Below are 20,653 nucleotides of genomic sequence, written 5' to 3'. Positions count from 1 at the left end.
AAAACGAAGCATTTTTTACCGAATGTTGCTGAATACGGAAGTAAACTAGGAAATCGGGGAAACATTCAGGCCGTTCAGCGAATACATACAGTATGGAAGATGAAGCGTTGTCGGCATATTTTGGCTAACTCAAAAGTTAATTGTTGCAATAAGTTAAAGCTGCTCGCGTACCACTTGATCATCTTCCGCGGACCACTAGTGGTACGCGTACCACAGGTTGAGAACCACTGCTATAGATTGAAGAATAAAAATTTTTGTATAGAATTCACTGTGAACGAACTCACTCTAATGGCAATATTTTAAATCGTTAAGCTATGTAATATCTACGTGAAAGTGCGAAAATATCAACGCTGATACGGTTCACATAGACCGACAGCTTTTAACAGTTTTGTAACATTAAATCTGAAGAGTTTAATTCCGGAAGATTAATGTATTCTACACAACTGCTAGAAAAAATGAGAAATACTTTTCATACGTTGCCATCTATATTAGATAGCTCGTTAAAACTGCAGTTGTAAAGTCTCTGTTAAAACGTGATCAATTTTGTACTTTTAGGTGTTGTCGACGTGCACGGAAGTTTTCTGAAATTAATTATGGAGTATTAAATCTCATCGCAAACTTTTTTTTACCATTTTTTCAACATACTAACAGTTGGGCTTCCATGTAATTTCGATAGAGCGATAGACAACTAATAAAGACAAATCTAGAATAACTTATTTTCTATTTGACTGGTCAACAAAACACACAGAGCTCAAATAACAAGGAAATATAAGTCGTCAATTTTGGGGATGCCCGAGTATTAAAGTATGCAATGACAATACGAACGTCTATATTTGTCAGAAGGCATAGCTATATTAGCAATATTTTTAAACGCGCAGTTTTATATTTTTGTTTATGGCTAAAGTTAGACGTTGTTTGGGTTGTTTGCCCACAGACGTGTAGTATGGATATCAAAAAATGCATGGCGCCCAATCTGAACACAGTATGGGTACCAGGTAAGGGTTGTTCAGGTTGTGCGTCATCCTGATACGAAAACTTCCGAAGCGCAATGACGCATGAAGATTCAGAATACGTATACTAGGGCTAGGTCACAATCTATGATGTCACAATGCGCCACAACAGATGGTCGCCCAAACATGAGAAATGTGCTGGCGATAATAATGATATTGGAATTCTATCTTCAATACACTATATTGACTATAATTTATTGCCAATTGGTAGTAAATTGGCGCAAACTAACCAGATTAAAGACTAGTGCAAACTATTATGCTCACGTTACATCAAATTTATCATGCATTAGGTTATTTTGACAGGGTGAAGCTGAGCTCGTTGCTGAAATGTGATGGTATTCTTACGCTTAGAGATACTCCAAAACGGCTATTGATCGAAATATACAAGGTACTCATACAAAGTGTAAATTGAATGTAATAAATTGCTACGATATAAATATCATTCAGCTATTTCTCTGGTTTTCCACATACAATGTACGCGTTTTCAGTTCATTTATTTATTATCATTCGATGGCAATAAACCAAATATTAAGCAATACGTAGTTATTAAAACCGAAGAATTCTACTACTCAATATGAAAAACGATAAAGATTGCTTGTTCCGTGCTTCAGGGGTGTGCAATCTTTAAATACAGGAGAGCCAGATACAAATAACCGAGTGAAACCGAGGGCCGCATCTTTATTTAGTTGTCGGCACAAAAGTTGTTTCTTTTTGTTATTGACCAGGAATTCTTGCAGAAATGATGAGCTAAGACTCTTGCGACTCGAAGGGAGTGGAATTTCTTGCACGTAAATTGAAAACTCGCTTTGCGCGCATGCAATCATTCAAAATTAGCACTTTTCCGTGGGCCGCAAAATTTTTCCTTGTGGGCCGCAGATTGCACATCCCTGATTTATTTGATTATGGGTTGACAATTTAGTCGTCGTCAGTTTCATCTTTCACAACGAAGCTGTCATGTTGCGACGTCATCTAAAATGTTTACAAAAATACTTTTCAAAATTAGCAAATATAATATTTATAGTAACCCGGTATGCTAGTAACGTGCGTAACTATTCGAAAAATGAAAAAGTTGGTTTACTACAATTTTGCGGATAGTTTTATATATTGAAAGCTGCAGCTGAGCATCAGAACATAACATATTTCTTTACCAATCATTAGTTTAAAATTAAATTTTTCCAACGCCCAAATGGAAATTTTGTGTTTAAAACGTTCCTTTTATAGCCACCTAAAGATATGGCAGTTTTAATTTGAGAAAATGTGAAACAAAAAAATATCTACCAAGAACTGTGACATAACAAACTTTCAATTTCAAATAAATATCAGAATATTCATATTCAACAATACTTACTTCGGTGATACCCTCAAGCTGCATTCCACAACAAAGAACATTTCGCACTTTCATCGGCAGAATAAACCTCATTAAACGATGTTCAAATATTGGGAAGAAAAGTTTTGAATCTACTTTCCTAGAGTTTTTATATCCATCTAAAATAAGGAGTTTTGTAATAAATTATGCCCTGACTAACATTGCATTCATGTACATTAGGTCAAAATATATATGTATAACTGGCTATATTCTTTGAAACAAAATGATTACCTTTATATATCGTCACACTAATAACCGAATTGCGTAAGTCATTTTTAGCAGTTTTGAGAAAAACGTAAAAAACTTCCTAATGATATTGTTATGCCATTGAGAGTCAATAATTTGCCATGGTTCAATTTTTTGATCGTTGCCGGATTTAAGTTAATTTGTATGACGCAGTTAATTGCCCCGTCTTTAGCTTTTGCACAAGGTAACCAACAATATTTCAACAGCATTTTACAGTAAATTACAATGAAAGTGTAAACCTCTCACTAATAATGACATTTATACTTTTTATTTAGTTTCTGGCTTCAATTTATGGGCGGCAATTTTTACCACTGGAATTGTTTGTTCTATTTACACAACTTTGGTAAGGAGAATAAATTTGTACAAATTTTCTGCTTGACAGTCATGTATTTTTTTTTTATTATTATTTTCAAAATGCAGGGTGGCCTCAAAGGGGTGATGTTAACCCATGTATTTCAAGGAATCTTGATCATATTGATCTTAATTATAGTCTTGTTTACGAGCGCGAACAGCGTGGGAGGATGGTACAAAGTTTGGTTGGCCAACTACGAAACAGATCGTTTTACTTTCAATGAGTAAGTATTTACCTTTCTCATGGTTATTATTAACTCATTATTTTATTAAAAAACAATGACAAACAATTTTTCAAAGCGTCTCTTTCAGGATTTAATTCGATTGAATTTTAAATTGGAGATGTACGTGAGATAATTGTTTCATGTTAAACCAGACCCCCGAAAATACACTCACAACCCGATTTCCTTATTATTCATCTAAAAATGAATAAAATATGTTCACACATAATGCAATTGATCTCGAACAAATAAATTCGTTTGAATTTTATATTTCACTGTGATATAATACAATATAACTATAGCAGTTGGTGCCATAATGATCATATTAATGACGTCATATTATTTTAATTTTTTTATTCCCATCAGTTTCAGCCTCGATCCTAGAGTACGTCATTCTGCCTGGAGCGTCACAGTGGGTTTAACAATAATGTGGACGAGCGTGTTCGCTACAACACAATCACAAGTACAAAGATTCTTAGTCTGTACATCTGCAAAAGATGCGAAACTGTAATGTATAAATATATATAAATCATTTTAGATTTAGACTATCAATTTTATGTAATTATATGTTTGTTCATTTCCTTGCTTTCTCAATATAATATAACTGTTCATACATGGGGAATATATGATTAATGTTTTACCATATCATTCTTTCCACAGAGCCATGATAACTTGTGCCGCGATTGTGACTTTTGTTCTTCTGCTATGCATGGTTTTGGGCTGGGTTACGTACTCCTATTTTCACAATTGCGATCCGTTGTCAATGAAACAAGCGACTTCTCCTGACCAGGTATACATACATTGTAAAGTTATTGGACACGTCAGTGGACATACCGATCGTTTCAATATTATGTTGTTGTTTTTGTTTTTCTTCTCCTTCGTCATGATAATATCGCTCTTGTCTTCGAGTACTGGACCAATTTCTTTGAAATTTTCAGTGGTTAGAGATTGATTTTTTCGCCAGAAAACTATTACTTTTATATATTTCAAAAATTTCTGTGAACTTTGAGAGATTCGTTTTTAATGTGTCAGAATAAATGATAGCGACACCTTGTGACGTGTCCATATATTTGAGCATAGCTCTCTGGTTTAAAAACAGCTTACATGGATTATAAACAGTACTGCATTAAATCGAATCCCTATTTACAATACTCCCCTCAAATAATCGGTATATGTACTTTGTTGTGCTATATTGGCACAATCATTTTAAAATTGTCGAAACTTTTTCCAGTTGCTTCCTCTCATGGTTTTATCGATGTTTCATGGTAATCCAGGATTCACAGGTGCATTCATGGCTGCAGTGTTTGCATGCAGTTTGAGGTAGTTTTTCATTTAAACTTTTAAAAATTCTATAAGTTTCTTTCGAAAACAAAAATTACGACTTTTCAATCAATTTTCAGTCCCGTTTCTGCCGGAATAAACGCTTTGTCTTGCGTTACTGTAGAAGATCTCATTCGCCCTTTTGTAAATTGGAGTGACCGCACTTTGACAATATCTGCAAAAGGTTTGTTTTTTTGTAATAGATGTTGATAAATGGTCTGATTTTCTTGATATTTCAATAGATCTTTCTGAAGTAAAGATTCTAGCTTTTACCTGTGGTTACATACGCTGGCGAATAAAAGGTAACACGAGACGAACAATGTGGTGTAGTCAAATGCAAATTGGAAAGAAATCCGATTTACGTCTGTAACCTTATTGTCACTCACATACCCATATATTATTACATACAGTACAGCATAAGCTTTCAAACATTAGCTGTAATATCTTCAAAAGATATCAGACTATTCAAGTGATATTCGCGTCCTGTATTGTAAATATTGAATAGTTACATTAGCCAAAAAATTCAATAACATCAAATAGCGCTGCAGTTTCAATAGTAAATATTGATGAACTCTTATGTTTTGTATACAATACGTGTATTAACTTGTTTCAATCTGTTTTTCAGTTGAGGTTTTCTTCTACGGAATTTTAAGTATTGGGTTTGCTTGTCTTTCAACAATACTTGGTAATATTTTGCAAACAACATTAACCTTATTATCAATCGTTGGAGGTCCCACTTTAGGGATGTACACTCTGGGTGCTATGTTTCCACCGGCAAACTCGTGGGTGAGTCCCACCACTACTTTTGGCATACATTTTAATCATTGCATGTGTACACTAGCACAAATTCTCTCGGTGTTAAATTTTTAATCTCAGAATATTCTAGTTTTCTAATCACCTCATTATTGTGGATTGCTCTAATCTGATAATTGTTTTTGTTGGTCATCATATATTCTGTATACATGTCATTTTCTGGTTAGTTAATGTTTTTTTCTTTATACTGTAAAATGAAATTCACTATGCAATAAAATATACTTTCCAGTAGATGCCTGATGTCCCCAATCATGTACTTTAAATATTCCTAAAAAAAAAAAACATTTTCACGTTCATTTAGGGTTCTTTCTCTGGCTTTTTTGTTGGTATATCCTTAGTATCGTGGATATATGCTGGAAGTCGCGATCATCCACCACCACTCCAACAATTTTGGAAGCCAAGACATCTTTCAACTACCAACTGTACACTGGCAAACGACAGCCCTTTCTACAATTCCTCTACAATACTGTCCTCCAAAATTTCAACAATAAGTGTTACAGAAATCTCTTCAGCATTTGATATCGTCGATCATTCAACAACATCTGCATCCTCAGTGCTCCGACCTACAGTAGCTGATGTATATGCCGTTTCCTACGCGTATTATGCTGCAATTGGATTTGCAGCTACTACAGTGGCCGGACTTCTGATAAGCCTGTTAACCTGTAAATACGTTTATCTCAGTTTGTTTCAATTTACAGCAAACTATATGCATATCAGTTTTAACCTTGTAATTCAGGTGGACATCGGCATGTTGGTGAAATTGATCCAAAGCTAATCGTACCTGTTTTTGATCATCCGTTGATTAAATATTGCCTGCCTAAAGGATTTCGCATGATAATGTGGTGTGGAGTCGATCACAATCAATCGAATGCTGCTGAGGTATTTATTTATTTTGCGTTATTGAACTGCATTTGTTAGTGAAGTGAGCACTAGGATATTTTTCTTCCCAACTGGTGTGTCAGCGTGATACAATTACTAAATGTTGGCACCATAGGCTATAGAGCATAGTTTTGAGCATCCGTCAGTCTGCAAGTACTAAACGACCTTGCTCTTTAGGCTCCACGACAAGGTTTGGACATTGCATCTGCTTGTGACGCATAACCCCTTCTATATTTATGTTTTAACAGGATTCCGACCTTGAGCGTAAATCATCAGACCTAGAGAAGGGACACTCTAATCTTGCCTTAGAAATGACAGATAATGCGTTTGTTCCAGCCCACCTCGAGAAGTGAAAGTTAAACGAAACTATCTGTGCATCTAAGAGACTGCTCCAATTTTTGAAAATAACATTTGTCCGCACGAGGGCAATCTAATGGCTATCCAGTGAAGATACCATTGAAGTGTTTATCATTTTTTAACAACTTTCTGTCTTCGTCGTCGTTATTATACACCATCCTACCGAATAAACAAAAATTTCTCATGATTTGTTCTCTATTATCATTTAATTTTCAGTTGGTGGATACTGGATACACAAAAATCGCTTTCAAGATAGACCGCGTTGGTGCAAAAATTTGTAGAAATTATTTCTATAGATCAGTGGTTCTCAACCTTTTACTAACCGCGTAACACTTTACTGTTTTTTACTCTGGCCGCGTAGCACTAAAGAGCCCCCTTTTTGGCGCGGAGAACAATGGCACAAGACACGCGCTATGGGAGTATTTTATAATGTGGCACTACATCCTTAGTGACCTAATTCGCAAGGCGGACGAAAACATGACAATCTCGATTCCTTTGTGGACAATAGCAGGCGAGGGCGATCTCTAAAGACTGGACTGGCCGATAAGACGTTTCTCCGACCCTTGACCCCAGAGAAATTCTTCCTATACTTTACTATTGCAAAATTTTTTATACTTATTTCGAGATTGTTTTGATGTGTTGGCGCTTATAACCTGGTTTACGTGTTTGGAAACCCTCATTTTTATTAAAATTAATCAACCATGTGCCGCTTACAGGCACTGATAGCTTAGTTTAGATTAGTCTATCGCAGCATTTGCGAGACTCATTTTTGATTACAGCAATTAAATTAATGCTCCTTTGAAGACATAATGACAATTAAGATATTTAATTCACAATTTTTTTTTAAACGCAACTGAAAACTGACAAATAACACGCAAAACTACAAAAACGAAGCATTTTTTACCGATTGTTGCTGAATACGGAAGTAAACTATAGGAAATCGGGGAAACATTCAGGCCGTTCAGCGAATACATACAGTATGGAAGATAAAGCGTTGTCGGCATATTTTGGCTAACTCAAAAGTTAATTGTTGCAATAAGTTAAAGCTGCTCGCGTACCACTTGATCATCTTCCGCGGACCACTAGTGGTACGCGTACCACAGGTTGAGAACCACTGCTATAGATTGAAGAATGAAAATTTTTGTATAGAATTCACTGTGAACAAACTCACACTAATGGCAATATTTTAAATCGTTAAGCTATGTAATATCTACGTGAAAGTGCGAAAATATCAACGCTGATACGGTTCACATAGACCGACAGCTTTTAACAGTTTTGTAACATTAAATCTGAAGAGTTTAATTCCGGGAGATTAATGTATTCTACACAACTGCTAGAAAAAATGAGAAATACTTTTTATGCGTTGCCATCTATATTAGATAGCTCGTTAAAACTGCAGTTGTAAAGTCTCACAGAAAGACTTAGCGTTGAGATAAATATGATTTTGAGTAAATATGTGTTCTGTTAAAACGTGATCAATTTTGTACTTTTAGGTGTTGTCGACGTGCACGGAAGTTTTCTGAAATTAATTATGGAGTATTAAATCTGATCGCAAACTTTTTTTTACCATTTTTTCAACATACTAACAGTTGGGCTTCCATGTAATTTCGATATAGCGATAGACAACTAATAAAGACAAATCTAGAATAACTTATTTTCTATTTGACTGGTCAACAAAACACACAGAGCTCAAATAACAAGGAAATATAAGTCGTCAATTTTGGGGATGCCCGAGTATTAAAGTATGCAATGACAATACGAACGTCTATATTTGTCAGAAGGCATAGCTATATTAGCAATATTTTTAAACCTGCAATTTTATATTTTTCTTTATGGCTACAGTTAGACGTTGTTTGCCCACAGACGTTCAGTATGGATATTATAAAATGCATGGCACCCAATCTGAACACAGTATGGGTACCAGGTAAGGGTTGTTCAGGTTGTGCGTCATCTTGATACGAATACTTCCGAAGCGCAATGATGCATAAAGATTCAGGATACGTATACTAGGGCTAGGTCACAATCTATGATGTCACAATGCGCCACAACAGATGGTTGCCCAAACATGAGAAATGTGCTGGCGATAATAATGATATTGGAATTCTATCTTCAATACACTATCAGGGATGGCGAACCACTGACCCGCGGGTCACAAAGTGACCCACCGCGTTTTATTTGTTACCCGCCAAGCGAAGGCACGAATAAAATAAAAAAATGCTAACATATCAGTGATAAAAATTGATAAAACCGGCCTTAAATTAATCTAACAATAACTAAACTATTATAATGTACCTTCAGTTGGACAGTCAGGAAGGGCTGCGATCGCTCATGTTCAAAATGTTGATTTTGGAGCCGGTATGGTAATTTTCAAAACCCCTAATCTTGTACGCATGTATGCACCGCTGTGTACCGTTATTCAGCTATTGGGCCTGACATCGTTTATGACATAACAAGGCAATTGATCTGTTCATCTCTCGCAACGCCTGTCTTTTTTGGAAGTGCATCTGCAGACTGTTTCAGTGGTTATACGAGAACTAGATGCTACTTTGCATTTTATTAGTTTCTCGTCTACAATGCCGTTGTGAAAACAAAAACTTTCAGACTTGAAATAAAAATCTAGAAATCTGATATAACAATGGGGCAGTGTAAAAGTGGCTTAATGTGGTTGGAAGCTGATCGAAAATTATAACACTATCAAAGTGGAATTACCTCCAAACACTAGAACCGTAAAATAATTTAACGCATCATTCTAAACGTTTTTGGTAATTCATGTGCGTGTTTTCGTACTCTAATATCATAAAACCGAGTGCCATGAAAAGTCCCTGATAGAAGTGCTGCATAAGTAAAGCCCAAAACTACACCAACACCAGCTTATAAGATTTGTTTCAGAAGTTTCTTATAGATACAATCGTGAATTAAATATCTATCTCTCTTCTGTTCCGCGATAAAATTATAATTTTTGACCCATTCATTGAAAAAGGTTCGCCATCTCTGCACTATAATTTATTGCCAATTGGTAGTAAATTGGCGCAAACTAACCAGATTAAAGACTAGTGCAAACTATTATGCTCACGTTACATCAAATTTATCATGCATTAGGTTATTTTGACAGGGTGAAGCTGAGCTCGTTGCTGAAATGTGATGGTATTCTTACGCTTAGAGATACTCCAAAACGGCTATTGATCGAAATATACAAGGTACTCATACAAAGTGTAAATTAAATGTAATAAATTGCTACGATATAAATATCATTCAGCTATATCTCTGGTTTTCCACATACAATGTACGCGTTTTCAGTTCATTTATTTATTATCATTCGATGGCAATAAACCAAATATTAAGTAATACGTAGTTATTAAAACTGAAGAATTCTACTACTCAATATGAAAAACGATGAAGATTGCTTGTTCCGTGTTTCAGGGGTGTGCAATCTTTAAATACAGGAGGGCCAGATACAAATAACCGAGTGAAACCGAGGGCCGCACCTTTATTTAGTTGTCGGCACAAAAGTTGTTTCTTTTTGTTATTGATCAGGGATCCTCGCAGAAATGATGAGCTAAGACTCTTGCGACTCGAAGGGAGTGGAATTTCTTGCACGTAAATTGAAAACTCGCTTTGCGCGCATGCAATCATTCAAAATTAGCGCTTTTCCGTGGGTCGCAAAATTTTTTCTTGTGGGCCGCAGATTGCACATCCCTGATTTATTTGATTATGAGTTGACAATTAAGTCGTCGTCAGTTTCATCTTTCACAACGAAGCTGTCATGTTGCGACGTCATCTAAAATGTTTACAAAAATGCTTTTCAAAATTAGCAAATATAATATTTATAGTAACCCGGTATGCTAGTAACGTGCGTAACTTTTCGAAAAATGAAAAAGTTGGTTTACTACAATTTTGCGGATAGTTGTATATATTGAAAGCTGCAGCTGAGCATCAGAACATAACATATTTCTCTACCAATCGTTAGTTTAAAATTAAATTTTTCCAACGCCCAAACGGAAATTTTGTGTTTAAAACGTTCCTTTTATAGCCACCTAAAGATATGGCAGTTTTAATTTGAGAAAATGTGAAACAAAAAAATATCTACCAAGAACTGTGACATAACAAACTTTAAATTTCAAATCAATATCAGAATATTCATATTCAACAATACTTACTTCGGTGATACCCTCAAGCTGCATTCCACAACAAAGAACATTTCGCACTTTCATCGGCAGAATGAACCTCATTAAACGATGTTCAAATATTGGGAAGAAAAGTTTTGAATCTACTTTCTTAGAGTTTTTATATCCATCTAAAATAAGGAGTTTTGTAATAAATTATGCCCTGACTAACCTTGCATTCATGTATATTAAGTCAAAATATATATGTATAACTGGCTATATTCTTTGAAACAAAATGATTACCTTTATATATCGTCACACTAATAACCGAATTGCGTAAGTCATTTTTAGCAGTTTTGAGAAAAACGTAAAAAACTTCCTAATGATATTGTTATGCCATTGAGAGTCAATAATTTGCCATGGTTCAATTTTTTGATCGTTGCCGGATTTAAGTTAATTTGTATGACGCAGTTAAGTGACGTCATAATGGCACACTGTGACTATGACTTGGGGACATACGCAATTTTGCAACTTTACTATATGCACCAGTCCTGAAAACTAAACATTCCAAAGACGAATGTAATTCTCATTATATACAGTGTCTAATCCCCAAAATAGCTAATCAGTTTCAATTACATTATTTTTTATGTTTAACAATATATATTTCATCAATATAACACGTTCTGCACACCCACCGAAATAAGACTAAGATTAAATATAAAGAATAAAACAGCAATGTACCCAATATAAAAGCCAACCAAGGCGAATTGGACTCGGACAGTGAATATCACAAGTGCACGTCTTTCTATACCGTAGTGTAAATTCAAATTTATACGCGCTAAGCTAGAATCCGAAATGCAAAAACCCAAAAATGACTTACGCAATTCGGTTATTAGCGTGACGATATCCTAATAAAATAAATATTTTAATGACTTCTCAGTCACTTGTACTTACATGTTAAAGCACTGACGACAAGCCCGACTACCAAAGTCACTGCTAAACCAATTGGCGCGTAGTAGAGATATGATACATCATACAGGTTAGCCAAAGCAGGACGTGGTGCGTCATACGGTTGTATGGATGCAGTAGCTGTATTCGGAACCGTTTCTGACAGAAAAGGAGACGTATTTGTCATTTTCATTGTCGTGTTGATCATACTAATAAATGTGCTTTCAACCTCATTCTCCGATACACATTCAGAAGTAGATCGATATTTCGGCTTCCAATATTTTAGTTGAGGAGGATAATGTCGACTTCCAGCATATATCCATGACGAGAATGACACACCTGAAATGAATCCGATAGAAGCACCCTAGAATAAAAAAAAAGATTGTCAACCTAACTTCAAGAGCTTAAAAATCATTGTCAAAAACTTTATTAGTTTTGGTATGACAACCTTATAATTTGATTTCCATGTTTATCGATATCTCAGAGCTACAGCCTACTTTTCTACCAAAAATTATCTCATTTCCAGTGGTGAGATAGTGACCTTTCTTTGAGCATTTGTGAATAAAAATAAAATGTAATAAATAAACATAAAGACATGGTGCATATTGAAAAAATAAAAAAATAAATCAAAGTGATTAATGTTAGACAAATATACCCAAGAGTTAGCTAATGGAAACACAGCACCCATAGTGTACATCCCCAATGTAGGACCTCCGAGAATTCCTAGTAATGTTAAAGAGGTTTGAAGAATATTCCCGAGTATAGAACACATACATGCAAATCCAATTCCACAAAATCCGTAGAAGCAAGCTAATGCTGAAAAAATCAATGCACGATTAATAACACGGAGAAATTGCTCTAACTGTAGAAGGTTATATTTTCATTTGTACAGGTTGTTTATCGGTGTCTTTCATATACACTCGCACAACACTTTTCTGTCTCAGGAACTTTTGCAAATTCATTATCAAATGTTAGTGATTTGATTAATCAACACAAAAAATACTTTCAATTATTATGCATAAATATTCAAAGATGCTGCTATTTTGCCACCTAAATATTTCCACACCATTCAATGAAAGGGTGGTCTGTTACAGATAGAGTTAGAACATATTAGGCAAACACATGACTGCTAATGACTTGAACAACCATATGATGGAGACGTCGTATTAGGTTTTTCGGCATGATGTGAACACTAAATCATTCGTAGTGTTAATTCTGTTGATAAATTCCCTTTAACTACAGAGCAAATAAAATTTATATTAGACTAGTTAAGATGATATTTTACTCAAAAAAGCAATTGCTTTGCGCAACAGTAATAATTTATCGGAACAATCTATAGCTATGCCGTGTCCCATAACAACTTCGCCAAAATATATGCGTGTATTCGAGTTCGTGTGCGACGAAGTTTCTGCTGCAAAAGTTTTGAACTGTCGTCGATATTATTGTTAAGGTACTTCTGTAGATCAGTGTTTTCAACTTTTTTGGTGCCCCGAAACCCAATGGAACATTCCAGATGCCGCTAAATCCCTGACCAATAAAAAGACCTCGGTGAAAAAGAGATGCGACGAAAACCTTGTTACAACAAAACACGCGCCAAAAGATAAAAATATAACAAATAAAACCTTTTGCAACAACAATCATGGTGGAATCACTCCATCTAACAAAAGGCCGAATAAGATCTTCTGTTGTTACGCAAGCCATTGCGTTTATTCCCGAAGATAATGTGCTGAAACAGTTGACAATTGGATAGATCGGTTTGGTTTACGATCGATTGATCAGCTTTGTGCCAACTTTTTTAATGTTTGAGAAAGTTAAAGCAAGAAGAATATTTATAATAATAAATATCTCCAGCCGTGCAAACATCTACATTTGAACATTAATTGAATAGAGAATGACAAATACAATATATAGCTAATGACAAGTTTCACTTAGCATGGTCTATGACAGTGGTTCTTAAACTTAAGCCGCGACACTTTTTGGGCTCCCCACCGTCTGAAAATACTGGTATATGGAGTCATGAACTTTGCGTAAAGAACGGTCTAAAATTTGGTTAAAAAAAGGCAACATCTTATTACATACAAGCTTTAAGTACCTCAAACTTCCAGCGTAAACGGCTGCCAAAAATGCTCCTGAAAGCCCTGGATAAAGTTGGAATACCCTCGTCACCATGAACGGGAGCAACTGGTGATATAAAATGCAGAAGTTTAAATGAAGACAATTATTGAAAATGCTTTGAATTTAACGTTAAAGGAAGTCTGGATTATAAATGTAATGTAATATGTAATTCTTATAATTAAAGTATGAGGAAAACGCATACTAATTCCTTGGCAGAGGAATGAACATGAGGCGGATAGATCATTCACGGTCTATCAGAACCGATCAAAATGAATAAAGATGTATATCCCATACTTGGATATATAATATACTTGAGTGGTGCTCTGAATAGCATAATCTATATTGTATCCATTGTAGTCATCAAGTCATTTGCCAAAACAATTTGCAATTCTTTCAAAAATAGATAACGAATTCTCAAACATAATTTTAATGTTTAAAATTATTCTAGAAGTTACCTGGTCCGGTGCGGTGACTTGCTTGGTCAGAATGGGGTCGCAGTTGTGAAAAGCTGCGTATGTTACCCAACCTATCATCACGGAGAGTAATACAACAAACGATATAACAACATCAGAAAAGATCATCGCTCTGATAAAATAGAATGCAATGCATTAAATTGGATTTAAATCGTTGCATATTTATCGACTCCACTGATTAGAAGCAGTTATTGAACCACAGAAAAAACTTAGTTTTTGTAGTTTTAACCCCTAAAATTATTGAAAGTTACTAAAGTGGGAAAAAGTCAACTTAACAAGAAAGGCATATTACAAGAAAAATACTTACTTCTTGGCACTTCTTGCACTTTTGCAAGCAAGAAATCGTTGAGCTTGTGATTGTGAGGTAGCATATATACTTAACCATAATATCGTTAGGCCGATCAGAAGACTCCATACCGTATGGCGAGTTCGGGGATCGAAATCCGAACTTTGAATATAATAGAAAAATTATATTACAATAGGAAACAATAGTCTTAGCGAAAGATTGGTAGTCATGGAAAATTGACAGTGAAGCTACGGTCATTGTGGTGGCGGAAGTAATACGGGGAAAATGAAATTTCGAAGCAATAACGTAAACTTACTCAAAGAAATTGAATCGATCAGTTTTTGAGTTTGCTTCCCACACTATTTTCCATCCACCAACATAACTAGCACTCATAAACAAAACAATGACTTGAATTATCATGATAACAACTCCTTGAAACACATCTGTCCATATCACCGCTTTCAGTCCACCCTGAATTACTCAAAACAAGAAGTATAATAATTCAGATCTCTAGGTTAATATCTTTGAACTCGAACCTCCCGTGTATGCAATCACTAATTAGAAAAACAAAATCTCAGATTTAAAGACAGGAAAACAGTTGCTAGTTATTTGCTAGTTGCTATAGTTATTTGGCACTTGTATTTGGCGATACCGCGGAAGTATTATTTTGATTACCCAAGTGAAGTAGCACAAATATCACCGCTGTATTTAATTTTTCCACAAACAAAATATTTTCCTAGAAGGACTCTATAGGTAAAATGTTTATCTCTGCTTTGCTTCTGAAATATTGTTATACCAATATTGCGAAATGAAAAAAATACTAGAAACTGATCTAATACTGAGGGAATTGCATTATACGCATTCATAGGTATTAAACGAAATAATATTGAAAATTGCCGGAATTTGCTTTCAAATGTTGTTGCAAAAAAGTTGAATTCTAATAAACATAAACTGTGATGCGGACTCACCACAGTTGTGTAAGCAGTGCAGACAATGCCCGTGGTAAATATTGCAGCCCATAAATTGAATCCAGAAACTTAACAATAAAATAAAACATAAATTTAGGTCTTATTTGAATTGGGAAAATTATAAAAGCGGTCATCAATCTCGTTGTTCTTATCAAATTTTGCATCAAAGCTTGGAATGTTTGAAACATTTCAATCCCATTTGATTTATGGTATATGAAATATATCTGTTATGAAGAATAAAGTTCCATAGGTCTTGTATAAATATGGTTCAAATAAATTACTTGATTTTCAAATGAAAAAAAATGAAATGGTGTCAGAAATATATTCTTCACAAGTGTACATTTCAAGAAATATGATACGAAAAACGACAATCAAAAAGTATTTCTATACATTTGCACTTATTGAAAAGGGTGCGATATATACGTGGCCAAACTATTTTTGTTTAGCATCTAACGTACTGATAGTGTAACCATTACTATGATAGATCACTGGTATAAATAATATACACCCTACCGACCATTTTTAAAATATTAGTATCACTAAATTCACGCCCCTTGCCATCATACCTTGCGTAAATGCCAATGCTGGAGTATATACCATAACACCAATATACATTGTCGTTTGTACTATGAATGCAATTGTTCCAAGAATTCGAACGGGATAGCTGTAGCGCAGCTGGAGGTACTGCAAAATGGAATAAAATATATATCGGTATGTAAAAATCAAACATATTTATATACTGTAGTTTTATAATCATGGGTTTATTTCATTTTAGCAAAATATATTTTGTTTATGTCATAGTACGATTTATAACTTTGATAACAAATATATAATTGTAAAAATATGGGAAACGACTATAGTTGGCAAGTTTCAGAGCAATGTGTGGAAAAGTCAAATTTCTCGTTGAAACTCTTCCCCCTCTGCCCTCCCTCCCTCCTCCTAATCTGCCCTCCGTGCCTATATATATATCCATGCATGTATATGAAACCGTTTCTAGACCGTACATGTGACAGCTCTTCAAATTGGCTACCGTGGTTTATCTCGGATTATGGGTGTTGAAAATGTCACGAGTTAACTTTGCAAAAATAAGACGCTGTTTTATCTTAAACTAGGTAAATTGCATGTCTACTCCACTGTCTAACTTTAAGCCTAAAATATTACTCTTCAGAATATTCTTTAAAATCCCCCCAACGGAGACGTAAACATAGGTTGACTCACTTCATATATACTTGTAATATTCAATCGAAAAAAGAGTGGTATATACAATGAAATCGTAAATAGTCCAACAATCCATGCGGCCACCACGAGCCTTTAAAAATGGAGAAAAATACCATATTATGTTAATTGTGGTATGGACGCTCGATTTCGTGTCTGATAAAAACCTAATATTATTACACACTGGATAATTTAACAACTCATGTTATCGTTTCAAACGGATAGAATGAATGTCGAGTCCATTTTCCATGATAAGAGAATATACGAAAAACTGCGCGTGTTAGTATGCATGTGAATTAAGAGCTTAGGTAAGGTTTTTTACACTTTCAACTAGAAAGTCTCATCTGATACGTGTATTCTGAAACACACTGATTGGTTGCAAGTTGGTTTAGCATGTATTTCAAATACAGTCACTCACAACCATTCTGCAGATAATATTTCAGAAAATTAAAAAGAACCAGAAACCTTACAATCTTCTAATACGATAAATAAACCAATTTTATATTTTAGTATAATGTGGACAATACTCACCAAATAAACATAGAGCCAAAAATATAAATCTCAGCGGGAATGGCAAGAATTGTTGTCGGTGAGATCACGGTAAAACTGAGTGACATTCCTGCTGCCCAGCTGTTCATGTTACTATGATGGGAAATGAGATAATATATTTAATAGCTGATATATTTAATATAAAATCTATACAATAAAATGTAGGGTATAGTATTATTGATGGTCAAACACGTAACAAAATGGTTTCAAATAACTAAAATCTTTCATGTTTAACATAGTGTACCCATAATTTGTAAGAATATGTATAGGTGCATTTATAATAATCATTGTTATTGTGATACTTTGCGCTTCCATTTGTTTCTACTTACGCGGCAATGCCCAATAATATAATTTGTGGAAACGGGCTATAAAGATTTCGTTTCATAAAAGTATTTTAACTTTTTGACCTGCTTTCTATTTTTCAATTAACATGCATTGACCAATTGGTTTTGGATTCGCAATGGCCTCTATCATAAAAAGTTAAAAGAAGTAGGAATTGTGAGCGAAGATCAAAGCAAGTCGCGAAATTTCGGCCAGATAACTTTGCTCCCATTCACAAAATGTTGACATATACACGAATACTTCTGTAGTAATTTGACGCTTTTTGTTTGTATTTAGTATTAATCCATTTTTTTAACCAAAACAACATTTTGTTTTTAAACATGGAATCTGTTTCGAAATATATTTTTATACTTTTCATTAAAATACCTACAATAGCTCTACAGACTGCATGGAATATTTCTTTGGCTCTAGTAGTCTACATTTGCATACAGTTGGCTAAGAACAAGTAATCTTTGGCGCTCTCTATCAAAATCAAAACCTAGAGAAACATAGAATTCAAAGTTCTCTGATGTTATGCTTCATATCATGTTGAACATATTTAGTCTGGATTATTGAATATATCTTGAATCAAATCCATTACAATTGCATAGCCGCACGCAACCATGGAAAAACGCCACGAGTTTGCCGCTTCGGAGAATGCGCCAAACAACGCCTACCGTGTTTGGTTATGTTGCTTCTAATCAACCAGAGCTAGAGTATTCGTGCACAAGTCGCCATATTCCCTAACCATGTTCCAACTTATTCAATAAAAAAAAACGTAATATTCAAAACAAAATTATTTTAAAACAAATATTCCAGAACATATCCTCATATTTATCAGCATACAAAGCTCGCTCGTCTCGAGTTTTGAATGAAATGCAATCTAGAGCTATACTGAGAATATATATATCAGCTTGTAATATCAATCAATTATATATCACAAATACATATGTCTGAGACAATAATAATATAAGTACAAATAGGTAAGGCATATTACTTGCACTCACTCACCTTCCCGCGATAAGGTAATTCCTTGTCTTGTCTTTTGTACTCCTGTCTTTCCAACTGTAGTATATACCGATTGCCAGGGAAATTATCAACATGACGCCAAATACAACGTAATCAACTGGTCTGAAAAAGCTCTGGTCTTGCATTGTATTTGTTGTTAATGTAAAATGTTATACTTCTATATAATGTTGTAACATTAAAATATTGTTTAGTAAAAACAAATGACAAAAATATAACAAATCAAGAAATAATAAACTATAACGTAAACGTCCAATATTTGGATTTTACTAATAAATATTGTTGCTAAAATTCAATTTAAGAAATTTGTGCAAATAACATCGCGTATGCCTAATGCGTAGTTTCAAGTCCTATAATTGCGACGTCTGAAAAATAATAACAAAACTATACTCAGAACTTTTCAATCAAAAATACGGTTTAGAATTTTTTTTATTTCACGTTTCCTCAAGCTTACAACTAATATTGTCAAATAAACACACAAAACTACATGATCGGGAGCTTCGTATATTCGCGATATTCACACCATCAAGCAAACGTGATCGCCCGTATTGTCAGAATATTATTGTAAAATAAATGCGATTCTTATCATCTACGATTTTTTGCGTGCCACCACTTCCAGTTTTTGATGAAAAAGCCATACCCAGATGTCTTCTTCAACGAATTTGAGATACAAATGAGATAAAAAAGTTTTTCTGTCAAGCTGTTACATTCCCTGTCAGCGTTGACTGGAACGACTCAAGTCGTCAATCGAAAATTTATAACATCCTCCATAAACACGCAAATAGTTATTTTTAGTTTTTAGTGTTTAGGTTCTGTTGTTCTCTTTCAACTTTTAATTGCTTTTTAGAGTTCCATATTTTTTTAAAGTTGTAATGCTACAGTAGAGATAACTGCAAAGCATCGCAGTCAATATATAAAGCACAATTGTTACTTAAATTAAATTTACATACCAGACGAAAGCAAAAAAATTCATCAGCGTATAATCAACAACAGAATGACGGATTCAAATTTTAGGATTCAATTTTTTCGTTTGCATTCTTCTAATTGACTACGCATTTGTAAGAAAAAATTAAAATACGATAACATATTTGTGAATTTAGATGAAATTTCATGTAGGAACGCAATTACAAAAATCTTCTTGCAGACATGAATATTTTTTGAACAATAATGAGCTTATTTACAATGGACGTTTATGAAAATAACTGGAGTGTAAAATATTTTTGCGTTAAAAGGATTTCTGCGATCAACAAGATTATGAAAACGCATTTACAGTGAGAATTCTCATAATATTAGACTACTTTGCAAAAACGGCAACCTTTGTTCTAATTCACTTGTTAAAAGAGAGGAGAAAATGGTATTTATGTTTTGCAAAAAAATATGTAAAATACTACTCATAAATATTACTTGAAACGCCCAAAGATAATAAAAAAGATAAGTTGATGGATCATCTCTTAAGAGAGATGATTTAGCTACTTTAAATTCTAGAATTTTATTGTTGAAAATAAATGCGATTCCTGTCATCTACGATTAGTTTGCTTTCGCGTGCCACCAGTGCCACCACTGCCACCAGTGCCACTTTTAGACGAAAATGCCATACCCAGATGATTCAGCTACTTTAGGTTCTAGAATTTTATTGTTGAAAATGGGCTACATACCTTGCGTAGTCAAGCGGCAAACTTGCTGAGATGATTTCTGCAAAGATTGTAAAAAATGAACGAAAATTTAAAATATTGTAATAATATGATGAAGCAGGCACGCATAAGAGAAATGTAAAAAGATAGATTCTCATATACTATACTTCCGGTAATTATATCAGCAAAATATTTTGAAATTGTATTTCTACGCGTCAGTTTCAGCAGCATAATATCTTTGCAACATTCTTCAAAATAATTGTTGATAGGCCACGTAACAATATTGCATGACTAATAAATACATACGTAAACACTCTCATGTTATATACATATAATTTTATTTACATTTTGACATCTTAATTTAGTTTCTGTTTGACGATGTGCATTGAGGTGGTCATGAACGTGAAACCTGGTGTAAGGTACCGACTTGCAGCGATAATATTTATTCAAAATGT

The 20,653-nt window shown here is 34.3% G+C and overlaps 2 protein-coding genes across 2 annotated transcripts; one reads left to right on the top strand and one right to left on the bottom strand.

Annotated features, from left to right (window-relative positions):
• Positions 1 to 2,906: 2,906 nt before the first annotated feature.
• Positions 2,907 to 6,750, top strand: LOC144425816 (sodium-coupled monocarboxylate transporter 2-like). Its single transcript, XM_078115508.1, has 10 exons — positions 2,907 to 2,965; positions 3,043 to 3,197; positions 3,561 to 3,701; positions 3,855 to 3,984; positions 4,426 to 4,514; positions 4,595 to 4,698; positions 5,140 to 5,300; positions 5,629 to 5,989; positions 6,064 to 6,206; positions 6,455 to 6,750. The coding sequence occupies exons 2-10, from the start codon at positions 3,061 to 3,063 to the stop codon at positions 6,557 to 6,559; spliced, it is 1,371 nt and encodes a 456-aa protein (XP_077971634.1). The 5' UTR covers positions 2,907 to 2,965; positions 3,043 to 3,060; the 3' UTR covers positions 6,560 to 6,750.
• A 3,143-nt stretch (positions 6,751 to 9,893) lies between these two features.
• On the bottom strand, positions 9,894 to 18,768 carry LOC120345709 (sodium-coupled monocarboxylate transporter 1-like). Its single transcript, XM_039415253.2, has 14 exons — positions 18,553 to 18,768; positions 17,203 to 17,313; positions 16,675 to 16,765; positions 16,023 to 16,140; positions 15,457 to 15,524; positions 14,805 to 14,959; positions 14,510 to 14,650; positions 14,185 to 14,314; positions 13,707 to 13,795; positions 13,237 to 13,340; positions 12,270 to 12,430; positions 11,621 to 11,978; positions 10,721 to 10,857; positions 9,894 to 10,341 (listed from the first exon to the last, which is right to left on the bottom strand). Exons 1-14 carry the CDS (start codon positions 18,693 to 18,695, stop codon positions 10,273 to 10,275), a joined length of 1,875 nt encoding a protein of 624 aa, XP_039271187.2. The 5' UTR covers positions 18,696 to 18,768; the 3' UTR covers positions 9,894 to 10,272.
• Positions 18,769 to 20,653: the final 1,885 nt, after the last annotated feature.

Source organism: Styela clava, chromosome 8 (assembly GCF_964204865.1).
Source record: "Styela clava chromosome 8, kaStyClav1.hap1.2, whole genome shotgun sequence".
In the NCBI taxonomy this organism is placed as follows: domain Eukaryota; kingdom Metazoa; phylum Chordata; class Ascidiacea; order Stolidobranchia; family Styelidae; genus Styela; species Styela clava.
Note: the sequence above shows the minus strand (reverse complement) of the source record. Positions and strands in the feature narration are given on the sequence as shown.